We start from the raw sequence: 26,642 nt of genomic DNA on the forward strand, positions 1-26,642 counted from the left end.
AGGTTTTTTTTTTTCCTCTTATCATGATGTCTCAGTCACTCTACAGGGGTTTTTCTTTGTTTTTTACTCTGATTAAACACGGGGTGGTCTTAAGATGTTACATAAACCTTGTCACTAAGTGTAATATTACTAGGTAGATAAAGCTGTAAATTGCTTTCTTAAACAGCAAAAGAAGAAGGAGTTATAATATTGTATGTCTCTTTTTCCAGCACTCAGACCTTGGATGTGTTTGCCCATGAAGATGCAGTGTACGGCCTTTCAGTGAGCCCAGTAAATGACAACATCTTTGCCAGTTCCTCAGATGATGGCCGTGTACTTATTTGGGACATTCGAGAGTCTTCCCATGGAGGTGAGATCTCTAGATGGAAAGGATCATTGATTTAGGAAGAAACCGGGCAAAGCAGGGAAGGGAAAAGTTATGTTTATCTGGGAAAATCAAACAGGTTGTGTTGGAGAAGGGTGAAAGTGAGGCATAATTCTTGTGGCTGGTGATAGGTAAGTCCTGGTCTTTACAATTAAGCGTTACTGTCTTAACTGACTTCCTGGGGCACCAGGATATAGTGCAGGCTAGTGTAGAGCTTGGTATGAAGAGGTTTTAACTTGAGTGAAGAAGCGGTGTAGGGCCTGTTTCTTCAATAAAAATGTTTTGCTAAACTTGAAATCAATTAGGAATGTGGATGGTATTTTTTTGGTTTTGTCTATAACCTGGGTTTAAAAACCTGTTATTTTGATTTGAATTCTTTTCCAAAGCTATTTATGTACTTCCCTGTGACACTGAGAATTGTTCTTATGCATAATGTTTTTTGGTTGTCTGGAAACTTAGAGCCCTTAAGTGGTAACAGGGAGGTTGAATTATTACTCCAATCTTTGTTTTTTAGAACAGAACTGAATACTGTTGATTTGTGTAACAAACCTGCAGCTTCTCAAAACACTGCAATCTGTGTTTTTACAGCTGCAGTTTTAAGGTTGAGGAATCTCAGTTTAGAACTGTAGTTGCATAACTTTGGAGAGGAATACTTCAGTATATGAATACTTAAGTAATACTTCAGTAAATGAAGTTGTGAGTTTACCCCGTTGTAAAGAACACAAAGCTGAGAATTTAAAACTGAGCAGTCTGCAGGAGTACAGAATCTGGTTCCCTTCCTTCATAGCCAAAATAAACTTTGATCTTTTTTGTAAGCTGATTAAATGCAATTGCCTTAACTCATAGTTTCTACTGATCTTACAGGAAAGTTGTTTATGGCACTGAAATCTAGTTTATGTATTTTGTGGTAATTTGTACACATTTGTTGTTGGGTCAAAGTTGCAGTTTAATGGAATTAGCTTTTTCCATACCTAGTGAATTTGATAACTCTTCTAGACTGTGACTGTCCCTTTTTGACTATGAAATTAAAGCTGAAACAAGACATACTTTATAGTCTCATAGGAGTCTTTTAGAGCGGCTAGTATCATAAGGGATTTATTGAACTTTATTGAGTATTCAGAGTCTTTATAAGAGTCAGTCTTTATAAGCCCCACCAGAACACTCAGGATAGATTGCTTATTGATGCCCTCCCTACCCTAGGTATGTTGCCTTTGTATAAATAAAAATTAAATATACTAGCACTGCATTCAGTTTTCAGTAGTCTGATTCTTACAGTGAATTCTGATCCTCTTGTGCAGTTGTGATAACCCTTACTTCTTTCCCATCTGATAACATGCTGAGTATATCAGTCTTTAATAAAAATATCTATAATGTCTCTTCTCTGTCTAGGAGGATCTCATTAATAACCTTCCTCTTGCTCAGAAGTTCCTTACTAGCACAGTGAATTGTTGTCCTCCCTTCAGCCAGTTTCTTACCCCATGCAACTCCCTTTGCTAATCCCAACTAACTGCCTGTAGCTAAACTTGATACTATATCACATGTGAATTCAGTCCTCATTAGATCTACCACTTTTCCCCTGATCAGTTACTTCATCAAAGAAAGAGATCAAATTATTCTGATGTGACTAATTTACCGTTGGTAAGTGTCACTTCATACCTATTTTTCTGTTTTCATGATATCCAAGCAATGAGACCACCAGACACTGAATATGGCCTCCAAATTGGAAATGAGGAAATGCTCCATAGTGCAGAATTCAGCAGAAGGCAATAAAGAAGATCTGCCTGTGTTAGGGGAACTACCTGGTGCTGACAGTGGATGTCAACAGTCAGTAGGACTGGATGCTTAAATGCATCTGTATGAAGGTGCTCAGTATCATAACATAATGTCCAATCTGATTTGAGTTTCTGAAATTGTATGAAATGAGATTTGTCCTTGTAGTTGAACCTTGCAACTGCTTTTACTGTGCTGAGACTTTGAATGAGAAGGCTGTACCAGTGAAAAGGGAGTGAAGAAGTGTTGGCTGTGGTACATTAGGGGCTTTTTTGCAGTAGTGTCTTAGGTTCTCTGAATTTTAAATAAAGGGTTTTTGCATGTTTATATAGGAGTCCTCAGTCAGCTTTCATATGTGAGCCCTGCTGAAGTTTACCACAATATAATGCTTGTCACTGAGGGTAATCCTCTTGTCTGCAATGGTATTTTCATGGGAATAGGTACTATGTGTGCTAGCACGAGTATTGTTAGTTACCTTGAATGGTCAGCTCATTAAAATCTTGCAAATAACCTCCTAGTTTAAAATAATGCAGTAAAAGAAGCTGGAAAAGGAGTTTCATTCCCCTGCTGTTTCTCCCTGTCTTGCACTGCTGAGTGATTTATGCAGTAATTTTTATAAACCTGCTTTTAATTTGTCTTAGAGATGGTGTTGAGCTTCTCCCTTGAGAAATATTTTCATACTCCAGTGTATAAGAGCTACAATTGTGAATGAGCATAAAGAACAATAAAAAAGTAATCCCCCTACTCTTCATTAAAGTGTCTTAGTGCTTCATTAGTTTAACTCCTGTAATCTGTCAGGCTGAAAGGCAGCTTTCGATATTTTAGAAGAAAGCTAGTACCAGGCCATGCTATTGATAATAAAAGTGTGAAGGAAAACACCAGTAATTGGTGACAATGATTTGACTGAACGAACATACACAAATTTAAAGTTTACTTTGCCAAATAAAGGAGCTGTTTTTTAATCTGATGTTGTGTCTCTCCACTCAGCTAATGCAGGGCATTGCTTCTCAGTGGGGGCTGCCATTTTAATAGCACAGTCTTTTCTGTCCCAGCAGGGATCTGATTGGATGATGGAAATGTAGAAGGTCAGTTTTGGTGTTAAACCTTATTTGGAGCTGCCAGCAGGCCAACAGCAATCTCTAAAGCCTTTGAACAGGCTGGCAGAACAAACATTTGTGCCTGTTCTTCCTTCTACCTTTGCCTCCTATGATAATTAATAGCACTAGGGAGCTTCAGCCTGATCAGAGACCTTGGTTTTGATCACTGCTAAGTGAATGCTAAAAAGGGAAGTCCCTGTGCCAAAAAGCTTGTAATAGAGGAGAATACAGATGGGGCAGGACAAATCAATGTTAATTCTGTCTCAGTTGCTTGATGGTCAGTAGTTGCAGAAAGTATTGGGGTTTTGGGAGGGTTGTCTGTTTAACCATGTTTTAGATGTCTTAATGAGGGATACAAGGAAAGAAAATGAAGTACCTTTGGAGGTGCTTGTGGGGCTAAAGGTGCCTGCACACAGTGGCTCAAACAAGGGCAGGAACAGATCCTCCCAGGCACATGAGGATACAACACTGGTTGCATCAAAGCACACAGTGAATGGAAAAGTCTGGCATAATACCTGTCTCAGAATAGGCATTGACTCTGGTTGCTTAGTTGAGTGAAAGAGTGGCAGCATGCTACAAAAGATACACACACAACAAAGAATTAGATTGTGCCTAAAGCCATAAAGCTAGCGGGAAGATACAGAGAAGGATGACAGTCAAGGCTTTTCCCCACTCTTCATGGAGACAGCATTTTGATGGAATGAATAGGGCAGGCCAAACACAGTCTTGTTACACTAATCAAGATGAGAGGGAGAGAGTCTGGAGGAGCATGTTTTTAACTCTGTGTGAACAGCAAAAGCCAACTGTTAAACTTTTTTATACAAGAGGAACACCCTTCTTGTCTACTTGTACAGCTGCTTATACAGCACTTAAGAGATGGCAGGCCTCTTTTCCTCGGGGTTGGCAGCTTGCTTTGAATTGAATTCCATACAATCTTATTTCACTCTTTGTAATACTATTCTCCCATATAAGCAATTGATGCTACATCTGTAGTTTGGGTGACCATCAATAGCTGTGGATGCTTCCAGGAATATGTTAGGAAGCTTTCAGAATAACCCCCTTGTATAGTGTTTATTACAGATGACCATTTTGTCATGAACCTTAAGAAGATTCAAATACTTAATCTTTGAGTGACTAGTTTCTAACTCTGATAACCTTTCATAAGGAAAGCAAAATGGCATCTTGAAATCCAATATGTATTCTTTTCCATAATTAGACAAAGTTAATGTACATGTGGGTGGATTTTAAGCCTCAGGTTCTATATTGCTTTGGATGTGTCAGCTTGAGAAATGCTTTGAACGTGTCTCCATATCTTCAGATCTTGTTATGCTGCTTCCTTATTAAGCTGCCAAACTCATTGCATCGAACAGTTGTATATATTGTTTGTTCTTATGTCTGAAATCTCAACTTTTTCAACAGACCCCTTCTGCTTGGCACACTACCCATCAGCCTTTCACAGTGTGATGTTTAATCCAGTGGAACCCAGATTACTGGCTACTGCCAACTCTAAGGAAGGTGTGGGACTCTGGGATATTCGTAAACCTCAGAGGTATGATCTGGCTGTCCTTGTCTTACGCTGCTATTTCTTTCCCACGAGAGGTGATGGCGTACCACTCTTTATTAAGTAAAGTCAGAACATGTGATGGTAAGAAAAGATGCAGAACAAAGTTAATAGTAATGTTAGTGATGCTGAATTAAATTATTTTGCATGATTAACAATTCTTCTTTATATGTACAATATAATTTGATTTAAAATGGGGCTAGATCTTCAATGTTAAGGTAAGCGTGGGGTTTTTTGGTTGGTTTTTTTTTTTTTTTAGAAGCCTTCCAGATCTCACCACTGCAGATTAACTCAGATTGTTGTGTCAGGTTCTCATGATTATATTTAGCACTAGCTTGCTAATACTGGAAGTTTACAGTTTGTTTTTTCTACCCAGCTCAGTTTTCAGTGGCTGATAAGAGATTGTGGTCAAGGCAGCTTTTTATTCAGCGCTTAAGAGTTTTGTGTGACTTCCTGGATAATATAGACACCTAGATAATCAGTTTGGCTACATAGCATGCTCCCAGATTTGCATAGGATTTTAAACAAATGAAGAGCCTAAGTTTGCAGCATGAGGTGTGGTTAGACTGGGTATTAAAGTGGACCTATGCAATGTCTGATACCAGTTTGGCATGCATGAGAGATTAAGCTTCTGTTGAAGTCTTTTTCAGTCTTTCAGATTTTGAAAGTATTTTCCTTTTTTTTATTGTAATAATCAGAAAAAACATTTGAGCACCTCAAATAAATGTTTCTCCCCCCCTTTTATGTTTACATGTTTACAGTTACAAGTGTAATCATAGAAAGCATAATTTCAAAAAAGTGAAAAGAGGTAGTACTTGTTTTACAGTGCAGTAGTCTCAGCTATGTAAAGTCTTCAGTAGTATACACTTGACTCTCACCTTATTGGTGAATTTCTTGGCATATCTAGAAGTGCATATCACTAAAAAGTCGTCTTGGGTTTGTACTGTACAGACAAAACCCAATCTCATATGAAGTTAATTATAACAGACTTAAAAAAAATTCTAAAATGTTTAGACATCTGTTACAGTAGCAACCAAATTGTGATTTCAGGAGGGTTTACTATTCTTAAATTGTAAACATTAATGGTTTTAATTGATTTTTATTTTTAATCTTGAATGAGAATTTGTTTGCAGGTGAGTAGAGCTTACTCATGTTTGTACAAAGTTTGCTAGAGCCCTTGTTGGCAGCTGTTGTACAATCTGCTATTAAATTTAGGTTTGATAAAATTCAACTGGAAGGGAGTTAGGAAGTTGCCTAAGCTATCTTCTTGTATCCCTGTCAAACTCTTTATGTCTAGGTCTTAGTAAGTAACTTTCTAACATCAAACAGACTTCAGCTTCAAACTGGATAGGAGAGAAATATGAGATGTTTGTAAGAGCAAAATAACCCCAATGTTGTTTTTTTTTTTTTCTGTAAAATTTCAGCCACATTAACTTCAGTTCATGCCTGGTATTTTCATTGTGAACTAATATGGACAAAGTCGGCTTCCTCTTGCCAGGCCAGCTGGTCTCATACTGCTTTTACAGGATTCTTTATTTTTCAGCTTCTGCATCAGTTTTGTGATTAAAGAACTCCTGCAGATTGCATTGATCTTGTTTTCAAAAGGGAGTTACACCAAAAACATTTCTCTCTTCAGACATTCATTCTGAGCATGAATATAAAAGGAATGATGTTGGTAGCGTGGTACAGCTTGTATCAACAGAAATTCTATATGGATGCAAAATTTAGATGAAGTCTTTCACTTGGGTAGCAAAATGAAATGGGATCACCGCATGTAGCTGGAAAGGTTGTACAAGACTAACAGGAATGGAAAGAGGAAGTGTCCAGAGAAGGGCAATGAAGGGTCTAGAGCACAAGTCTTATGAGGAGCAGCTGAGGGAACTGAGGTGGTTTAGTCTGGAGAAGAGGAGGCTGAGGGGAGACCTCATCGCCCTATACAGCTGCCTGAAAGGAGGTTGTAGCAAGAGGCGTGTTGGTCTCTTTTCCCAAGTAACAAGCAATAGGAGGAGAGGAAAATGCTCTCAAATTGTGCCAGGAGAGGTTTAGATTGGATATCAGGAAAAATTTCTTCACAGAAAGGGTTATCAAGCATTGAAACAGGCTGCCCAGGGAAGCAGTTGAGTGACCATCCCCAGTGCTATTTAAAAGACATGTAGATGTGGCTTAAGGACATGATTTACTGACTTGGCAGTTTTAGGTTAATGGTTGGACTTGATCTTAAAGGTTTTTTTCAACATAAACAATTCTGTGATTCTATTCTGAGTATCACTAAGGATATAAGCACTGACTGATGCAGCCACTACTTCGTTTGCTTCATAACTGGAGACTGTTCTGGGGAATCCTGCCACTGTTTCCCTGCAAAATTCAGAAGCAAATGAAAAGCCTGGTATTACAAAGACTAACTTTTTGTGGCCAGTAGCAGTACTGTAGCTAGCACTACCTTCACATAATATGTATTACAGCCAACAGCACTGGTACCGTAATACTCTTTACAGATGAGGTTTGATAAGCTCACAGGATTCAGCTGGCCTTCACTCATTTGAAGGGCATCAGGCTTAATGCTGAATTTCAGGTTTTAATCAGCAGAGGATCCTCAGATGAGGTATAGTTGTTCTTTACCTTTGTTAGGCTTGATTATGCCTGTCAGAAAAGGGGTGATTTGCTGTGAACTTCTAAACTTATATGAGAATCAATGAAATATGGCTAACTGCAGCTTTGAATAGATCTGAATTTTCAAAATCTTGAATGGAGTAGTGATATCCTACTAGGTTAGAGAATTCAGATATGGATTCCAGTGCTTGTCAGAAACAAATGAACTGCATCTACTTATTTATCTGGAACAATCTGATGAGGACTTTTACACCAGAGTATTTTCCTCCAAAATACACAGCTCTTCTCCAACTGGGTTATAGGAGAATTTGTCTTCTAGCTTGCTGTGATATGCCTCTGGCTGGGAGAGTTGGTTTTATCTGCTTCCTTAATTAGGCAACACTAAATGCATCTAAAAATTAAAAATATTTTTAGGATTAGAGAAAAAGAAGTCCTGCTTCTGAGGAGTTTTTATTCATATACTGCGAAATTGGCTAACTTTCTGATGGGAAACTGGGAGTGCATTATGCTAGCCTACTACAGTTGAGGAAGGTAATTGAAAAGCCAGCATTTCTTGGCATGCATGAGGAAATTTAGAGACAGTTTCACAGCTCTGAATTGTGAAAAGTTTAGCTCACTTCAGATAGTCATAATTTGATTAGTCTTGCAGACTGAGTCAGGATACAGAGGCTAATTCATTTTGCTTTTTCCCAAAGTTCATTCACAGCTTGATATCTATTCTGTCTCAGACTTAGTGCAGCAGTTGAGATTCCCCCCTTCTCCCCCAGTATATTATTAAGATCTGGATGTGGTGGGTTGGCTCCTCAAAAACAGCATATGAAGCACTGTTAAAATAGAACTAATGTAAGTCCAGCATGAAAAGAAGTCGAGTAGTGATTCTGGAAATCTTATCTTCCTATTTTTAGAACGTGTGAGTATTGCCATTCTTTCAGGTGGACGTTGAACTGAAGTCAACTGTATTGTTTCTTTTTTAAAAACAGTGCATTGAAAAGCTTAAATGTGGTCGTTTAATGAGGCTGTTGTAAGGCACTCACACCACTAGATGGGGTCCAGAAGCTGTGCCTTTTTTAAGAAAATCAAAAAAGGCAAGTCTGTGCGTCTTAAACTGTTTACAGTAAAATATGTATTGCAAATATGTATTGTTACAGAATTGATAGGGGCAAGTCGCCAAATAAGTTTACATATATATTTCAAGCAACGACTATAACTCTAGCTATTTTAGGTACTCAAGTTCTCCCTTCTTTCCCTTTTCCACGTAGCCCCATGTCCATGTCCTCCTTTTTACTGAAATCAAAAGGCTGCTTTTTTCCAAAAGAAAATATGATAATTATCCCCTTAATTCTTTCTTTTCCTGTTTCCCACTCCCCCCCATTATATCTACTAATCTGGAAGATTTTGCAATCAGAATGATTATTGGCCTGTCCTATTAATGACCCACCACATACTTTTAAACTGGTTTTCATACGAAAGCTGTTCACAAAGTGTTTTCTGCTTGTGGCAGGAGTGTTGAGCCACTGCTTTCTACACTGTGAGATCTATTTGCATGTCTAGTTCAAGGGTTAAAATGCTAAGTCTTCAGTCAGTATCAGAAGTAAGTGTCTTGGGAATCTTTGTGAGCCTGGGTGGGTTTATCCAAAAGCTCCCAGGCCATCATTCCTGCTGTATCTGTTGCACTAATTCCAATTTTAGCCAACTCATCATGCTTAGAAGTTAGAAAACTAACATGAAAAAGCTTTGTAGCTTTCTTATGGACTAGCAAGTTGAACTAGATTCAGGGAAGGCTCAGTCAACAGCGTGGATGATGGAGAAGAGAGAGGGAGACCTGCAAGTCTTGAGAACAGAAGGTAAGAAGGAAGCAAGACCTTTCTCATTTGAGGAGCAGTGAACTATAAGATGTGTTCAGCTGTTTGTGGCATTAGTATTTTAGTTGCTTCAGTTTCTTTTGCTATACTAACCTTTCCCTCTTTTGTCTCATCAGCATGTCCCTTACAGGCATTCCTGGTGGCTTTTTACAAAGTAGAAGTGAAACATAACTAAAGTTGGGGCTGATTTACTTCTAAGGAATGCTGCCTGTTTCATGAGAATAAGTAATAAGTAGGGAGTGTTTTTTCTTGACACGACTTTTTATATTCCTGCAGTACAACATAGTGTTCCAGGATACCAGTCTTGAGTGTTGAGTTCTGGGAACACTTTCGTCCCCTGAACTCAAGTACTGGATTCAAACTCTGAGGTGAGGAGAAATGCTTACATGTGATAAACCTTTTTAAGATAAAGTTCAGGAGGCCTGTGCTGTTTGCGCAGTTACAATTCGATGTACTCAAAAAGTCCAATGATGAGTTAAAAAAAAATCCTTGACCACCAGGAAAAATCTGGTATCCCATGGTGATTGTACATTTTATGGCATATTTTAAAAGCTAACTTCATCATACAAGTCATAATAAGCCCAAGTTAAAGTTGTGTCCATTTCAGTGTTTTTCATTAATGCTTTACAGACAATGCCAAAGAGGAGCATTAATTCAACTTTGATTTCTTTCTTTGTCTTGGCTGAGGAGTGACTGCAGTTCAGAGCCTTTTTAAACAAACTTTTTTAGCTTACATTAAATGAATATTTGTGTCTCAAAAAATACCAGTCAAGAAGGCTCTCTTAATGGACTTCAGACTAACATCAAATTTTCTTTCTGCACTGAGAATTCAGAGGAAACACACTCCCAATCTGTGGATGAGGAATACCTGGTGTTAGACATCAGTGAATCACCTAGTGATTAGCTCATAGTCAGAAAAATATAGAGATGGAAATTTATTCCCTGTAATAAACTAGTTATTCAGGGGGGTCTTGTGAGAGGACTTTTCTTTGCATGTTCATGAATGTTGGGATATGTTGATCTTTTGGGTGTGTGGAGGACTAAAGGATGTGACTGTACTGTGCTGCTGGTCTCCAGCTGACAGTGTTCTCTAAAGTCTTGAACAAAGCTTTTTCTGCCAGGTGCTAATTTCTAGGAGTTCAGCTGGTGCTGCAAGAAAACACAGTCAAACTGTTAAACAGTGTACTGAATGCATAACTTCTGATTGAAACCTACTGGAAATCACAGGCACTCAGTACTTCTGAAAAGCCTGGTTTTGGCTCCTGATTGCCTTATAGTTTCACTTGATTCATTTAGTTCATAGCCTTTTAAAGACTTGATGAGTATTACCTTCTTGTTTCTGGATTAGTGGTCTCTGACGAGAGGAAAACACTGTATGTACTACTTCTTTCTATGGAGGGGTATGGAGTATCTCTGTACTCATAATAATCGAAGTATGTAGAAGTCTTGAAGGTGGTTCATGTTAGATTGACATGCTGACATGTAGTTGGAAAAGCTGGATTTCAGGTTCGCAAGTCCTTTGTCAGTTTTGACATAAAAGTGGTAGCTGTCAGAACTACAGGAAATTTGAGAACAGTTCTTTGGAGTTTAGTTAGATGAGTGTCAAATAGACCATCTTTGCACGAGAGAGCTAAGTATTATCTCTGAATAGAGGCATGGTTTATTTTGTTTGAGATTTTTTTTTTTTTGTTGATGGGTGCAAGTGCAGGGGAAAGGGAGGAAAGGAAGATGATGAGTATTTGCAGCTCTGTCTGTACCACAGGTGATATTTATAGCCTGTTATATAGAGAGGGCTTTAGAAAACCTGTGTGGTGATGTGGAAGGTATTCTAAGGTCATAAAACCATCATCATAACTGGGTCTGAGTCCATAGATGTAAGTCTTCAGTGGTTGCCAGTTCTAGTTTCCAGGCTCATAACTTCAAGCTATTTGATCCTTTAAAAATATACCAGAAGAACAGAGACAACAGTTATTTTCTAAGAAATGCACATGCTGAGTTTTATCCTCCTAACTTACCTTCCTGAGCTCACTCTAAAAAGTAGCTGTTGCTTAGTTTTACCTGTGTGTTACTAAGAAGTCTGGTATGGTGGATGAAATATGGAGCTTCTGGAAGTGCAAGTGTGGGATCCAGTATTGTTGATTGTGTTACAGGGGATATTAATCAGGGAGGTAACCACAGAGTTTGCTTCTGATAGTTAGTTTAGTGAGGTTCAGGGTTCTTTAGAGGCTAGAACTGGTGGAATGGGAATTTTTTCAAAGTAGCATCTTTGGTAGTAATTGATTTTTCCTTACAGGTTTTTAATAAGATGTTAAATGATCGCTACAGGAGTGGGATGGCAGGAATAGTACATGGAGATTTAAGGTTTTTCTCTGGCTGTTTTGCATTTTGACCCTGCATGTAAAGCAAAGAAGCTTGTGATTCTAATCTTCTAATGTGTGTTCTTTGGAATTGCCAAAGCCCTTGCAGATTCAGGAGTCCTCTATATCATCGAATTGGCAACTACCTGTTCAAATTGTTTCAGTGCGATAGGAGTGTGATGCGTTTCTGTTTGGAGACCTCTGCCTGCCCTGCTCTGAGAAGAGCCCTGTATTAATGAGTGCAGGAAAAATGTGTGTATTTTGGCAACCACTTTTTCACTTTCAAACTTATCAGTTAATTTCTTTCCCTTCCCAGCTGAACCATTTGTTGTGAATTTTGACTAACTATATGCTATTTAAAGTAAGTAATGTCGCTAGTTTACAGTCTAGCAAATTTTAAGATCTATTTAGACACTCACCAGTATGGGTCAGCCACACCACCTGAAATAGTTCAAATAGCTATTTGTCTTCTCTAGCAGTTCAGGAAATACCACTCATCCCACACATGTACTATCAGTTTTACTTCTGTGCTACTGAGGCAGCTCAACAGCTCTGTCTTTGAAGCTCTCCTGACCAGGTCAAACTTGCTATATTCCCCAAATAACACAGAACCTAAACCTAGATATTTTTTCCCTTATTTGTTTTAAGTTATTTCTTTAAAATTCCTTTTTAATGTCATAGAAAGTGAGCTGATTGTTGCTTAATTTCATGGAGGTTGAATTGTTTTCTGGAAATCTTTAGAATGTGTTGAAGGACTTTTGAATGGTAACGGTATCTGTGGGAATGGTGGTTTGGGGGATTTTTTTGGCTGTTGTAAACACATAAATCCCCAAACTGCCACAGGTTTAGCCAAAACCAAATTACTTCTTTAGTGTTAGAAACACCTAAGGTAGTCCTAAAAGGCCACTGCAGAAAAAAGGCAGTACTTGCAAATAAGCCTTTTTGACTTCAGGCGAGAGGTGGTGCCAATCATTAAGACTTTAGTCATGCTGATGGATTAAGTTGTATTTCTGCTGGCCAGCAAATGGAGTCCTTTTTTGTGGTTGCCAGTTTCAGCCAGTTGATGGTTCTTTTAATTTTTTTTTTCTTCCTTTTAAAGACAGAAGAGCTGTGCTGAAGTTGAAAAAGATGTAAATCAGTAAATTTATGGCTAGATTTTTTTTTTTTACTCTGAAGCAAGTGATTTTTTTTTTTTCTTTTGATTGTGTGAGCACCAACTAATAGTCTAGAAATACTTAATTGTGCAAGTTTACCAAATACTGCCTGGTATTCAAGTGTGTGAAGGAGGTGCTATTCTCTTTTTCTCACTTTTATATCTTGTCCTTATTGTGGAATTAACTAGGACAGTACGGTAGGAAGGGCCCTCTCACTTAGTTTCTCGTTTAGGTATACGCATTCCTTTACCTCATTTGCAGTCCTGCTTTATGACTGACCTTGTCATCCCCTCTAGGCACAGAGAGTTTAGCTTAGCTTTTTCTATGGTTAGACTTGTATCCTTCCTATAGTGGAGTGTATTCAGGTTAGTCCACTGATGTGCACACTGAACATCTTTGAAGGATTTTTTCGATGACAGAATGATAGATGTTTTTACTTTCCTCTAGCATCCCCAAATTTGATCACACAACCGAGCTTTGGAGTACTGAGCAAATCCTATAATAAAAATGTGTATTGCTAGTAGTTCAGCTTTTATTTCTTTGTTGTTCTCAGGGCTATGGTGACTTTTCTTCTGTTCAGCTTTTCCTGTCTTGATTGAGTAGTTTTCTCAAACTTTAATTGGTTAAAATCACACTACCCATTGCAGATAGCCCTCCATTGTATGCATGGGGATTTTCTGATTTGAAGATTAAACTTTTTCACACCTACCAGCATCCCCACATTAGCCCTGGTTTGCTTCTGGCCAGGCACTTTAAACTAGGTACTGTCCCTTGGCTCCATGGCATCCAGCATGCTCCCAGAAGCAGTGGTGGCATTCAGGTTTATAATTTTCAAGAATATAAGTATCTTCATGCAGTAAACAAGAAGTCAGGAAACCTGGTTTTGTTTCACAGTGTTTGTTGGGTAGGCTTGTTGATTGACCTCTGTTGCCCTCAATTTTTCCTGTATCAAGGAGTGGGAATACTGCCTACTTCAAAAGCCTCATGATGCTTTATCTTTCCGTTAGCTTTGAAATTCTCTAACACACAGGTCTTTCTAGAGCAAGAATTTAAAGTGCAAAGTGTTGTCCTTACAATACAAATTAAGAAAACTATAAAATAGTAATCTTTTTTTTCAAAAGAAGCTATGATTTAATGGGGTTTTGTAGCCTGCTTTCTTAAGGAAATAGGCCTGTTATCATATAATCCTTGCCCTAATCACCTTTAATACCTTTCCTCATTTTAATTTCCTACTCATTGAAATGAGGCATAAGAGATACAATTTTTTGTTTAAAAAAGAAAATAAAATTAAAACAAAATTTTTGACAATATAAGGGAGAGATCTTCTTAGTGCATTTACTGGAAGAACATCTGAAATGTTAGTCCAGCCCTACTGTAAATAGTCCATGAGAAGCTGTGGTGGAACCAACTTGATGAGACCAAAGTTGGGTATGCAGTTGCATTCAGTTAGCTTTACATGATAATTTGTATTAATCTTGTACCCATTGGAGGCAGAAGCTTTATTCATACAAGACTGAACTCTGCTTCTGCAGGAGCATCTTGGATCTTGCCACTTTTCCTATCAAAAGAAAGGCCTACTTGCTCGTTGCTGCTCTTTTTTAATTTCAGCTCTTGTAGCTTTGGTAAATAAAAATTCATGCAGCTTTGCTAGAGAAAAGAGTGAGTGTATATATATTATTGGATGAGAGAACAAATCAGCTTTCCTAATGCAATACAATAATCTCAGCACAGAAACGTTTGTAGGGAAAAATGCGTCGTTAGGACTGCAGTATTGACACATGACGGCTTTGCATAGACACTAAGGTGTGAAAATGGATTTACTCTTCAGGAAGAATTACGACTTTTACACTCAGACTTCAGGGTGTGCTTCGTTTTGGAAACAGCTCTTGTTCCTTCATTTGGCCTAAAGGTCATCTTCCCATGCCATGTCTGTCTGTATTTGCATCTTCTCTGTCTGGTTATCTGATGGAACCTACTCCTTTGTGTTTTGCTGGATTCAGCTGAGCAGTGTTCCATCTCACGGTCTGTACTCCATCCTACAAAGTACTATTTCGGAACGGGCTGAATAATGGGCTCTGACTGTAGAATTTAGGGATTAGGAAAGGAGGAAAATGATCAGGTGATTTAGCTAGCTTGCTTGTGTTCATTGAACAGTTGCTCTTTACTTTGTATTTTCTATCTGCTTTTTTAATCTGGCTAAGTTTTTGGTTTTTTTTCTTTTCCTGCAAAACTATTTTACTGTCTACTAGATCTCATTTATTACTTACATTACATTAACACCTAGATGATTCAGGCAGAGAGTGAGAGTAGGACACTCTTGTGCCTGCTGATTCTCAGATCTGTAGTGAGGGCAATCCTAGGACAGTGAGAATGTTTGGGAAAGAGGTCTGTAGTAAGACCAAAACAAACCTTAGACAGAGCTGGAGGAGGAGTGAAACATTCAAACAAATAGGGCTTTTTTTGTTGTTGTCATTTGCTTCTGTTTAATCACTGTAATGGCAGAGGTAAGCCTTAAGGCCTAAAAGGGTAAAAGTAATACAGATGAGGAGAGTTTAGCATACTTTATGCATCTGCTCTTGTCATCTTCTTCAAAATACTGAAATAGTGTAGTTTTTTCCTGTGAATGAAGACAGAATAAAGCAAAACAATGATTTCTGGAGAACTGCCTGAGATCACTGATGAAGCAATGTTAGTAATCAGTGATTCAGTTTGGTCATAAGGGCCAAACCACACAACCCTTTGCTGTTACAAGATCTGGCTGCTCTGAGTACGTAAATCCTGGCGTTCTTAAGGCTGTAGATTCTGAACTCAGTTATCAGATAAGAATCTCTCCTATTAAAAAAATTTTTATTATTGTCCTCCTGGTTTGGAGGGAAAGGTGAAGCTTCTGTTCACCTTAGAGCTTGCCATGCATGAAAGTTTATTAATGATGGGGGATTCCTTTTGTACTAATTTACATGTTCCTGAGCCTTAACAGTAAAGAGCAGAAGGAATGACACCTTCTTGAACATGCAGAATCTTCACCCTAAATTCCCTTCCTTTCCAGTCTTGGTGTACGCAGTTGACTTTACCTGTGTGTTCTTTTTGAAGGAAAGCAAATGTTTTTAGTTTTGCAAATAATACACAGCTTTTATTTGGTTATTCCTTAAAGTCAAAGCAAATGCCCCTTACTTCCTGTCAAGGATTCTGGGGGCTGTAGTTTTTGAAGAGAGTTATGTAAAGGTAATGAGATAATCAGCGGTAATGATGACATAATTTAAAAAAATGAGAATGTTACTGAGAAATAATAAAATCCTAAGCATGCCTTGTGTACCTTTTTAATCTTAAGACAGTGATGGACTTCCTTCACATTTGTGAATGCTTCTGAATACGCGTAGAGAAACACCGTAAACTTTGACACAACTTAACTGCTTTTCAAAAAATGATCTTGAGATTTGTGAAACTTGTAACCTATTTTAAAAAAAAATTAGTATGTATCTTAATTGATCTTGTGCTTGCTTTTCTATTATTGGTTATTTTGGCTCTTTTTAAGTGTTTGAGCCAGACTAAATAAGAATTGTGTGTGTGTTTACACACACAGAGTAACTTTCTTAAAAATCCAAACCTTTCTGGAGTTTTCCAGTCCAAGATTCTGTTTGCCAAGTTTCATTCCAGTTCTTTTTGCACAGTTAGAAGTTCCTCAATTTTGTGGTTACAGAAATTGCTGACAAACACAGTTGTATGCAATGGTGTGTATTAGTTACGAGCATTCAATTCATTTTTTCCTTTTAAGGTCATTCTTTCATTAAGTTAGTTTCACACACTGCTGTTTATGATATCAACACTTTCTCACTTCCTTCCTTCCTTCTTGGGAAATGAGTGTCATTTAAGAGGGAGGACAGTGTCTGTACTGCTGTTCATTGGTGGATTTGTAGCTTATTAAGAGAAGCTATTTAATGGTTCTATTTAATGCTGTTGTGCATGCTGCTTTTATTTTATTTCTACCAAGACACTGATCTTCTCTCAGTTTTAATGGCCACTGTCTGTTGCCAAGCTAACTTTTGAATAGCTGGGTTAAGCTTATGTTACCACTCAGGCAGTCGACTTTTCAAAAAAGGATGAAACAACCCCTTTGTTTAGAAAAGGGGAGAGAGGAGGAGAGGGGGATGCTTGTTTCAGGTATAGACTTTTCTTGCAAATTCTGAGTGCAGTGAGACTACTTCTTCCCTCACCCCACTAGCTGCCAGTAGAAATGGATTTATTTACATTACTGGTGCTACTCTTGGATTGAAAGCCTTCCATTGTTTAGCTGAGCTGATATTTAGTTAACACTGAGGGCTGCCTGTGCACAGCATATTCAGCTACAGAAATCACCATATTGTACATAACTGTCCATTCTCTCCCTCCTCAGCCTCCCTCCAGCTCCAGCATGTGTGTTTGGATTGTAACGTTCTATCTATCCATGGACTAAATATTTCTGTTAATCACACAAGATGACTTTTTTTAAAAGCTCAGAAGTTCGTGTGTGTGTGTGTCTGTATTTTTTCCAGAACTGGTAGGCAACATCGACATTCCATGGCTGGCTGAGTGAGCCAAATTTGGAAGCAGACTAAATCCCAGAGTAGTCTGGGTCTGGATTCATAAAGATAATGCCTCTAGCAGAAAGGGCACTCATCTTGTTCAGAGGTGCCCTTTTAGGATTGTCTTCAGATTTCTCACTAGTTGTTATGATCTGTGCTTTGAGAAGAGAGTATTGCTTTTAGACTGATGCATCAGTAAACTTTTTAGTACATGCAAGAAGGTGTTGCCTCTGGAATTCCTTTTCTGGAGCATGCAATATGGAGCAGGTAGAAATGGCAGCTCTAACATGAGCAACACATCCAAGCATGTCTACACTGCCTCACGTAATCTGGTGTGAAAAAATTCAAAAGTAGCACAGACTAAAGGTACAGAGCAGCACCGTGATGCAACCAGGAAAGTGAAGACAGTCATTCGAACACTGAACATGCTTAAACACAGCTCTCCCCTTCACCACCACCCTACCACCCCCCCAAAAAAAGAGCAAAAGCTGTGGTTCTAATTAGTTTGAAGATCTTTAGAGCTTCTTGATTCAGACTTCCTCTTTAGTACTAATGAGTATTACTACTGGTTTATTACTGTAAAAAATAACGTAACTTCTCCCAGCTTCTTTCTTGGAGATGGCTGACTGCTTTTTTTCCTACAATTTTGGTGGAGATGGAATACTCCAAGACATTTTTGGCAATTACTGTTTTTTTATTAAAGACTGTGTCGTTCTATAATCAACTAAATTTTATAATGGAAAATATTGAAGTCTTGGGGTTCCTCACTTCTAAATGCTGCTACCATGTGCACTGCCTGCAGTAGGAGGCAGAGGAAGAGAGATTTCTCAAATCCTTATTCCTCTACTTGTGACCTAGGTTCCTAGCTTTTCCACCAAGATAGAGCCAGGAACTGCACACCTTCCATACTACCGCACTCCCCCATCATATTTCTGACCATATCTCTCAGACAGCTTCTTGGAGGAGTAGAGAGAGAGCAAATACTTCTCTGTTTGGGTCAGGATATGGGTGTCTGAGGGGGTTTTGGTGTCAGTTTGTCTCTCTTCATCCCCATCTAACTAACTACCTGCTGCCTTTTCATAGCTTTTTAAAGGAAAACACTGTGCAGTTAATTTAACAAACCCTTTCAAAGAGGCAGAGGGGAAGCAAGCAGGACACATCAGGGTGGGGAAAACAGAAAACCACTGTCTTGTGATCAGTGCAGCATGCTGCACTTGGACCTAGAGTCTGATTTTGGGGGGCAAAATTGAGACAAATGGGGAAAGTCTTTGGCATGTTGCTCTTCTAAATGAAGAGAAAATGGCTATTTTAGCATTTCTTTATCAGCCAAACTTAGTCTTTTTTACTAGTGTGGGATTTGTGTTTTAGCCTTTTTTCTTTCTTGGAGCCAGATGTTCAAGGAACTGCAGCACAAACTGTATTTCCATTACACATGTGGCTGAATTGTCTGGAGTTAAGGGTATGAGGTAGGCAAAGCTGGATTTTTGAGGGGCCTTAACTATGCAGCTCCTTAATTCTAAACTTCTTATGTGTGTATATGGTCGTAATTTCTGAAGTTTTAGCCTTTCTTACTTCATTTAATTTCTGAAGTAAAATACCCTTTTAGAGCTTTGTTACACTAAAGTTATTGAAATGCAATACAGGATTCAACTTCGTGTTTTCTTGGATAGCTTCAACTGCTATAGGAGCTTAATGAAAACATTTATAAGCAGAATGCAAGCTAGTTTAATGTTACAGTACTATTACTATAAAATATAATCTCAAAATATTTCAGGCAGGGCATAATAATAGTAACTATGGAAACTTTGCTTGGAGATTTGAAAGGATGGGGCATCTGGTAGGCTTGCTCGCTTGTAGGCAGAAGAGTTGGTTTAGATTGGGGAGGTAATGAGAAGAGGGGCTTAGTCTTGGTGCAGCAGTGGCTGCACCTTCACATTAAGTCTGGTTGGTGCCTGTATGTTACGGTGTTCTTACCCGTGGTGGAGAACTCAAAATATTTTTATAGAAAAATTGACCTTTGTTAGCCTGAAATATCTGGGCTTATTTCTTCTGCCAATTTTTTTGAGTTGAGGTTTTGGTTGGATTTTGGTTTTTCTTTCTTGTTTATTTTTTGTGGTGGTGGTGGGCTTCTGGTTGTTTTCTTGTTGTTTTTTTTTTTTAAAGGAAGTGGAAAATTCCATAGAAAAAAATTTGGCTTACACCTATCAGGAGAGGAGGAGGGGCACAAAGGTCATGCGTTTTGGGATTTAGGGGTTTTTCCGTTTTTGTAGTGCCTGACGAATATTTTGAGCTGGCTGAATACTTTATTGACCTTGAACAGAAACTAGGGCTGATGAGGGGGATCCTAAACCTTTGCCTCTATGGTTACAGTTTCTAGTATTAAATTTTCTCATGTTTTTATTGAAAACCTTAAACACTATTAAGAGAAGCTCAGTGGCATTGCACAGGAGGAGGAGAACACACATGTGAGGGAGCAGGACTGTTCGTGCTGATACAAGCATTCAGACGTTTTGGTGCCCAGCTTAAAGCTCTTATAGTTGGCTTTGAAAATGTGACTTCTGGTTCCTTTGTGGCATCCTGGCTTTGACTGTTCAGTTCACAATGTGCGTGTGTGTGAGCGCAGTGTATTTTTAATGCATTCATTATGTGGAAATCTCCTGGTTTGTTTTTGGTTTTGTTTAACTCTGGTGTAGGAACAATAGTTTTTAAACTTTAGAGTATCTCATGTAATGATGCGTGCTTCAACCTGCATGGAATGTGGCTTCCCATACACGTGGAGTGACTCATTTTTCACAACTGTTGGGGCAGAGGGCTACATCAGAAAGTACAATACATTAAAGTCTATGAATAAACTTCCCGCTAGACTCTGCAAATTCTGTGCTGGCATGCCTTTTCTGGTCCAGAAGGTGTGTAAAAGTCGCAGTTTGTCACAAGACTTTCTGGGGATTGCTCAAAACCTGTTAATAAAAGGTCAATTTCTGGTATTGCTTAAGGAGGTTTCAGTGATCATTGAACAAAAAAGGGATAAAATGTCTTCCTTGTCTCCCTTTCTCCCTACACAATTATTTCAAGTACAGAGATTGAATTTAGTCTCTGAAAAAAAACAGAAAGCTTGTGCAATGCAAATTGAATTTCAGGTATAGTTTGATTATCTTTAGGTTCCTGGATGGAACAGAGCCATATTCTGTTACTGTTTTAAAGAGAGAGCATGAAAACTTGTGAATTAGGTTTTGTCTTGTATGTGTCAATAAGAACTGGTACAAATACTCCAGCTCTGGTCATACAGCCTTGTATGGTACAAGGAAACAAACTAATTCAACCATGTGAGAGTTTTAGGTAATAGTGTCATGTGGTATTATAATTGTCTTGCCTGCTTGGCAATATTTTTAGATTAAGCAAGTTTGAGATCTGCTAAGTAACTTATTTCAGTATTTCTTGCAATAACTTGTTACTAAGATGGCTTCTTATTTAAGACAGCTGAAACTGATTGTAGAGTTCAAACATCCTCTGACGCCCTGTAGAAGTGTAAATTGGAGCAAAAGTGAGATAATGGTCAGAGTATCTACAATTGGAGAAAATGCCATCCTGTGCCAGAGCAGAGAGGGGAGAAAAAAATTTGGGCTGTCTGGATTCAGGCACCAGCTGAACAAAAAGATGTGAGTGCTGGTAGTGTCAATCTAAAACCCAAACACCCCAGAAGTACAAGAACAGCCTTTTTAAGTCTAAGGCTACTCTGCGAGACTTTGCTCCTATGCAAGAAATGTACTTGTTATTAGCAAAACTAATTTAACTTTGAATCAAATTTGTTCAGGAATCGATGCTTTGAAGCAGAAACGAAATAAGTTTATAATTTACTGGGCTTGTTTGTTTGAAATGACTCAGTAAGGTTAGAAAGAGTTTGGTCTTTAAGTAGTTCAGTTCATATGTATGACCCATCTCACTCGTTTCCTCTGTCTTTTCCCAGTTCTCTGCTCCGCTATGGTGGAAACCTCTCCCTTCAGAGCGCCATGAGTGTGCGGTTCAACAGCAATGGAACCCAGCTGCTGGCACTGCGACGGCGGCTTCCCCCAGTCCTCTATGACATCCACTGCAGGCTGCCTGTCTTCCAGTTTGACAACCAAGGGTACTTCAACTCATGTACTATGAAGAGCTGCTGTTTTGCAGGTGATCGTGATCAGGTAATTGGCAAACAGTGCTGTCCTGACTCTCCAGAGTTTCTATGAGTGTTTGAAAACACCTCTGTAAGGGGTTTTTTTTCCTGATTCAGGAGATAAAACAGGAGAACTGATAAAACACCTCAGAACTGTTTTGCAACATAGACTCTGAAAGAAGAAAAACATATAGCAAAGCACATGATAAATTTTACCTCTTGTTTGGTGTGATTTAATACTTACTTGGAAGGGGATATTCACAAAAAAAAAGTTGTAGAGGCTTTTTAGGTTGAATTTAATATGATTTTAGAACCATGAGCAGACAATGCTTGCTACATATGATAAGGAAGCATCTTTCCTTCATTTCAGTATTGCTACTGAGTGCAGTAGAGACAATTCCACAAAACATAAATATTGTGTATTTATAGAGTTATTGATTCATGTTTCGATTTGTACTGTATTAAAGGAAAAACATTATAACTGGATCAGATTATAGTCTTTATAGTTCAGTGTTCTGTAAGTGGTGACAGTGGGTGGTTAGAAATGAATAGTTTGTTACTTCACTGAGGCAGGACTCTGTCCCTACTGCTAATCACAAAGAAATATGTCAGACATAAAGTGGCTAACAGCAGTTTGTATGATTCTAGAGCTGGATAGCTCTAGATAACTCTTTGGACAGCTAATAACCACTAACACACTTTAAGGACAGAAAGTGTATTTTCAGTCCACAATAGTATAGAACTAAGATCTGAAAATTTCTTTGTGGTCATCAGTAAAGTCCCTGCAGTCACAATTTAGTCGTTAATTCTGTTGCTGCTGCTGCAGGAGGCAGAGTTGAGCTTCTTTCAGACTGCAAGTAGGAAATATATTTACCTCACTGAACTTGATCAGTGTTTCTGAGTTTATATAGTTTTTGGCAGGAGTGTGAAAATGCAGTAATGAAACAGTCTTAAAAAGAGTGTGGTTTACCATAAAAAATGGGCAAACACATGTATTGTTTAAGAAGAAAACTGCTGATGATTTGTGGTCCATTGTTTAGTCCGCCTAAAGATGACACTGTTTTCTCTTCTGGAAGTCAGAGGAGACCTGTGTACACTCTGACATAGTTTAGCTTCTCATCTGTTACTGGAGGTCTAGATAAAAGCCTTAGTGTCTGTTGTTGTGCTTTCTAAGCCATTTTCTTATGGGTAGGGTGTTATTTTAATGGGAAGAATATGGCTGCATTTTTAGAAAACTTGATATTCTTTTGGCTTGACAGACTTTCTGTTTAGATAAGTAGCAGCACATAAGGCTACTAACCAGTTGGAAATCGGAGCAAAAGACATTTATATTCCCTTATAAATGCTATAAGAGGCTAATAGGGAAGATGAAATTCAATATGGAATATTAGTGATGTGGAATTTGACATTTAGACCTGCTCATACTCATCCTCTAACTGGAAGGAAAAAAGATAATTAAGTCACTGAAAATGCCAAGATGGATGTCCAACTGTATATGTCTGAAACTGTCCAGTAGCATTCAAGTTCAACTGACTTAAGATGGTCAACACTATGTATAGTCCTTAGGGACTGCCTTTTACAGAGAACCCAATTCCAGGTGTATCTAGAAAAGAAGGTTAGAGTTGGAACATACTGTAAGATACAGAAGATGAATAAAAATAGTTTACAGTGCTTTTTGAGATTTACTCTTCTATAGAGCTAGTATACTTTTGCCTTTTGGTGAGTTTTGTGAGTATGAAATAATGTATACAAGACTTGGCCAGCAAATTAAAATTCACAACAAAAAAAAAAAAGAGAAATAAATCTGTTTCCAATTTAATCTAGTTCCACCCCCCTCTCCCATTTAATATTGCTGTCCTTTGCCTTAATAAAGAATGTCTTTCATTCAAGATCCGTGCAAAGTGAGCTTTGTAGGATTTCTTGCTTGTATTTCCTTGTAGGATCAAAACTTTGTGTGGGCTAAGGCTCATTTGAAGGGATCTAAGGATAAGAAAGTTGTGTTCAAATTATGCATGGCACTTGTGGTAGGAAGGCTTCTTCAGAAATTTTCTCTCAATGCACCTCTGATTTTTTTCTGTCTTCAATTTTTCTTTTCATCTTTATTAAACTGATGACTCCATCTTTTTTTTTTTTTCCTCTTTCAAGCTTCCTTAAATAGTTAGGTTTTAATACTTGATACAAGTAATTTAAAAATGTGACTCTCATGTGTTCAAAAACTATTACGTGTTGTCTGCACAGTTAGTTCATCTGATAAAGTTGCATTTTGAAACTATATTTTAACTAACAAAAAAGGGATATCCTTAACTCATCAGTGCTTAGAATGCAGTTGCATCAGAAAAAAAAGTGAACTACTGAAAGGGAGAGGGCTTTCTTATCCAGCAGAGGTGATGGAAGAGTTTCACTGATTCAATTTCCTAATGTGGCAGGAGCATTTACTTCTTTTTCTGAGTAAATGACTTATGTTGACACTCAGAGGGCTCTGGCAAGTGTTTGAGTGCAATATAAGGAAGGGATCAGAGGGTGGGTGAGAGATGGAGAGATGACCTTTCAGTGCTATGAGATGCCACTCCTCACAGAAATACAGTCTTTGATGATCTTTCTATGAAGTTTGTACATGGAAAATGGCTTACAGTAAATTTTCCTGTAAATCATGACCATCAGGGTTTAAAACCCCACAACTGTTAGTGTCTTAGTACTTGCCTTTGGAAGTTTTCTGTAGCAGTAGTGAAAATCTACAGAGAAGGGGAATAACATCATGTTCCATTCAGAGCTGTTGGATTCTAGTATGGCAAAAATAGACAGAATCTGAGCTGCAAGCACACAATTTAAGAGTTCTCTTAGAGATTACTCTTGTATTTTAAGAAATTAAATATTTAAGTTCCCATACTGATCAGATGTGTTATTTTTACTTTGACAAGGTTTGATTGGTTTGTCTGTGGATGACAGTTAGGCTCTGTGTACTGATCTTTTCTCAGCATTGTCTTTTTAGTTCCCACAGATTGGCAGGTACTCAACAGCACTTGGATCCAGAACTCCTGACTTGTCGCTGTAGAGGGGAGCATGCTAACAGCAGGTGTGCAGTGATCTGCATACCAGCTTGTTTTACTGGAGAATCTGTGATGCAAGTAGATTAAAACCTCTTAAAGAATGAAATATCGCTAATGCTTTAAGGAACAAAACCCAGAAATATTAACTTGTTAACCCCAATGGTTTATTTTTTTTTAAGTTTAAAAGAACACATTCTGAAGTGCTTAGACAGTTTTAAGTTGTTGCAGGTATTTGGGGTGTGTGGGCTGTAGCACAAGCTAAGTGACAGGGATCTTGGAGGATGAACAGCTTTGCTTCTTTTTGTGTCCTTGCAAACTGTTGTTTTCCTCCAAAAGCCTTAGTCCTTGTAAACCTAATTTGAAAGCCAACGAACACTATGTGCAAGCATTTTTCTTAGAAATGCCACAGTCAGACTTTTGTTTCTTACAACTACCAAAGCTTGAGAGGCAACATTTAGCGGGTGTTTTATTTGCACCTATTTATAATTAACTTAATTTGCTCGTCTCAGAACTGTCTTTTGTCCATGTCATGAGTGTAATGACCTCATTCACATGACACAGATTTTTATTTTCTTTGTAGGAGAGCACTGATGTTGGTAGATAAACACATTCAAAATTGTATGCCATTTGCGTTATCCGGGAGCTCACTTGAGTCATACAGCTGTGGAAGGGAGGAAGGGTAAGATAGGCTTGATGTATCAAGCATGACTCTCAGCTGCCCACTCCCTCTCTTGGCTATAGAGATTTATGTGAGAGCATAATTTTTCGATCCTTCTGGTATAGGCATCCAGGCCCAGAATCTCAAAGGCAGTTTATTTATGCACCTAACTCCCACTGACTTTACCCTGGTGTGCACAAGTGTTTGTTTACATACAAATCATAAAATGTGTGAGAATCTCAAGTTGTGTCAGGGTACTGGGGGAGTTTCCATTCTTCTTGTCAGCATTAGAATTTGGGAAATATTGTTTAAGTACTAAGGATTTTTAGTTGCTAGACTGGTATGGAAAGTATCTTCTTGGATTTGAGGATACAGGAAGTATTGAAGGGCTTCAGGTACCCGCATGCATTTTTAAGCGTAGGATCCTCAGAGGCCATGGTGGTGGGCAGCAGCAAAAAAGACCCACCAAAAAAAAAGCAAAACACCACCTCCCCCTCCAAACTAAAATAGACCAAAAGTGCTTCTTGCTCAAGACTTGTTGCCTGTGTCACAATGATGAATGCTATCAGCTCATTCCTTTTTTTCATTATGCAGATAATGTGAGGCTCTATAACACTTGTAGCTGTAAAATCAACTGCCTATTGCCTGCTTTAAAAAAGGTGGGGGTGGGGAGAAATAACTTGTACCCTGTGAATCAAACAAAAAGTGTCTTGACTCTGGCATGCCCTCAGACATTACATCACCACTCAGCCTTTTCTGTTGACATTACACTGGTATAGGAGAGTTTCAGGAATGCACTGCTCACGGTACTGCAGACTGCTCCAATTCCCTATAAAGTTACAGCCTTCATTATGTTGGAGTCTGTGTGCTAAATAGCCCTGGTTAGGGATCAGCCCAGTCTTTAGCAGGACAGAATTATTACATGAATGTAACCCTTCCAAGAACAGGATTACCTGTATAGGTGCCAGGGATCTTGTAATGTTGTGCGTTCCTTTGTAAAGAAATGGAACTTTTCTTCTGTGTTCTTCTTTGTGTCATCTAACTTAAAGGCCATTAATCTCAGGAAGTAGTACTTACCAGTGTCCAGCTTTAAAAATTAAAAACAAAAAAGGGGATTATTCTTTTAAAGAATATATTGTGACCTTCCTGTGTACAGAAGAGTTCTTAATGAATAGTAGCTTATTGCAGTCAGCATTTCTTAATATATGAAAAGCACTCAGTGTGCAAATATGTTGCTGTGCTTGGATAAAAAGAAAATCAATGTCTTAGTCTTAAATTGGCTTTTTCCAAGAATTACTGATGAGGTTGTACTTTGTTTTTTTACTTTATCTAAATGGCAGTTTAAATCCCAGCTATATGCATGACATTACATACATCTAAAATACTTACATGAGTAATTTATCTGGCTATGAAACTTATTTACTTATTTCTTCCCCATTGCTTCTGGAAATTG

At 38.3% G+C, this 26,642-nt stretch overlaps 1 protein-coding gene across 3 annotated transcripts in view; it reads left to right on the forward strand.

Annotated features, from left to right (window-relative positions):
- DCAF5 (DDB1 and CUL4 associated factor 5) overlaps window positions 1-26,642 on the forward strand; it is a 74,091-nt gene that overhangs the window by 18,395 nt on the left and 29,054 nt on the right. For all 3 annotated transcript variants that reach the window (XM_074909706.1, XM_074909707.1, XM_074909708.1), the window contains exons 4-6: window positions 210-349; window positions 4,651-4,780; window positions 21,299-21,512. In XM_074909706.1, the coding sequence (XP_074765807.1) occupies window positions 210-349; window positions 4,651-4,780; window positions 21,299-21,512 (484 nt within the window). The remainder of the gene's footprint in view (window positions 1-209; window positions 350-4,650; window positions 4,781-21,298; window positions 21,513-26,642) is intronic.

This window comes from Athene noctua, chromosome 6, assembly GCF_965140245.1.
Source record: "Athene noctua chromosome 6, bAthNoc1.hap1.1, whole genome shotgun sequence".
Classification (NCBI taxonomy): Eukaryota; Metazoa; Chordata; class Aves; order Strigiformes; family Strigidae; genus Athene; species Athene noctua.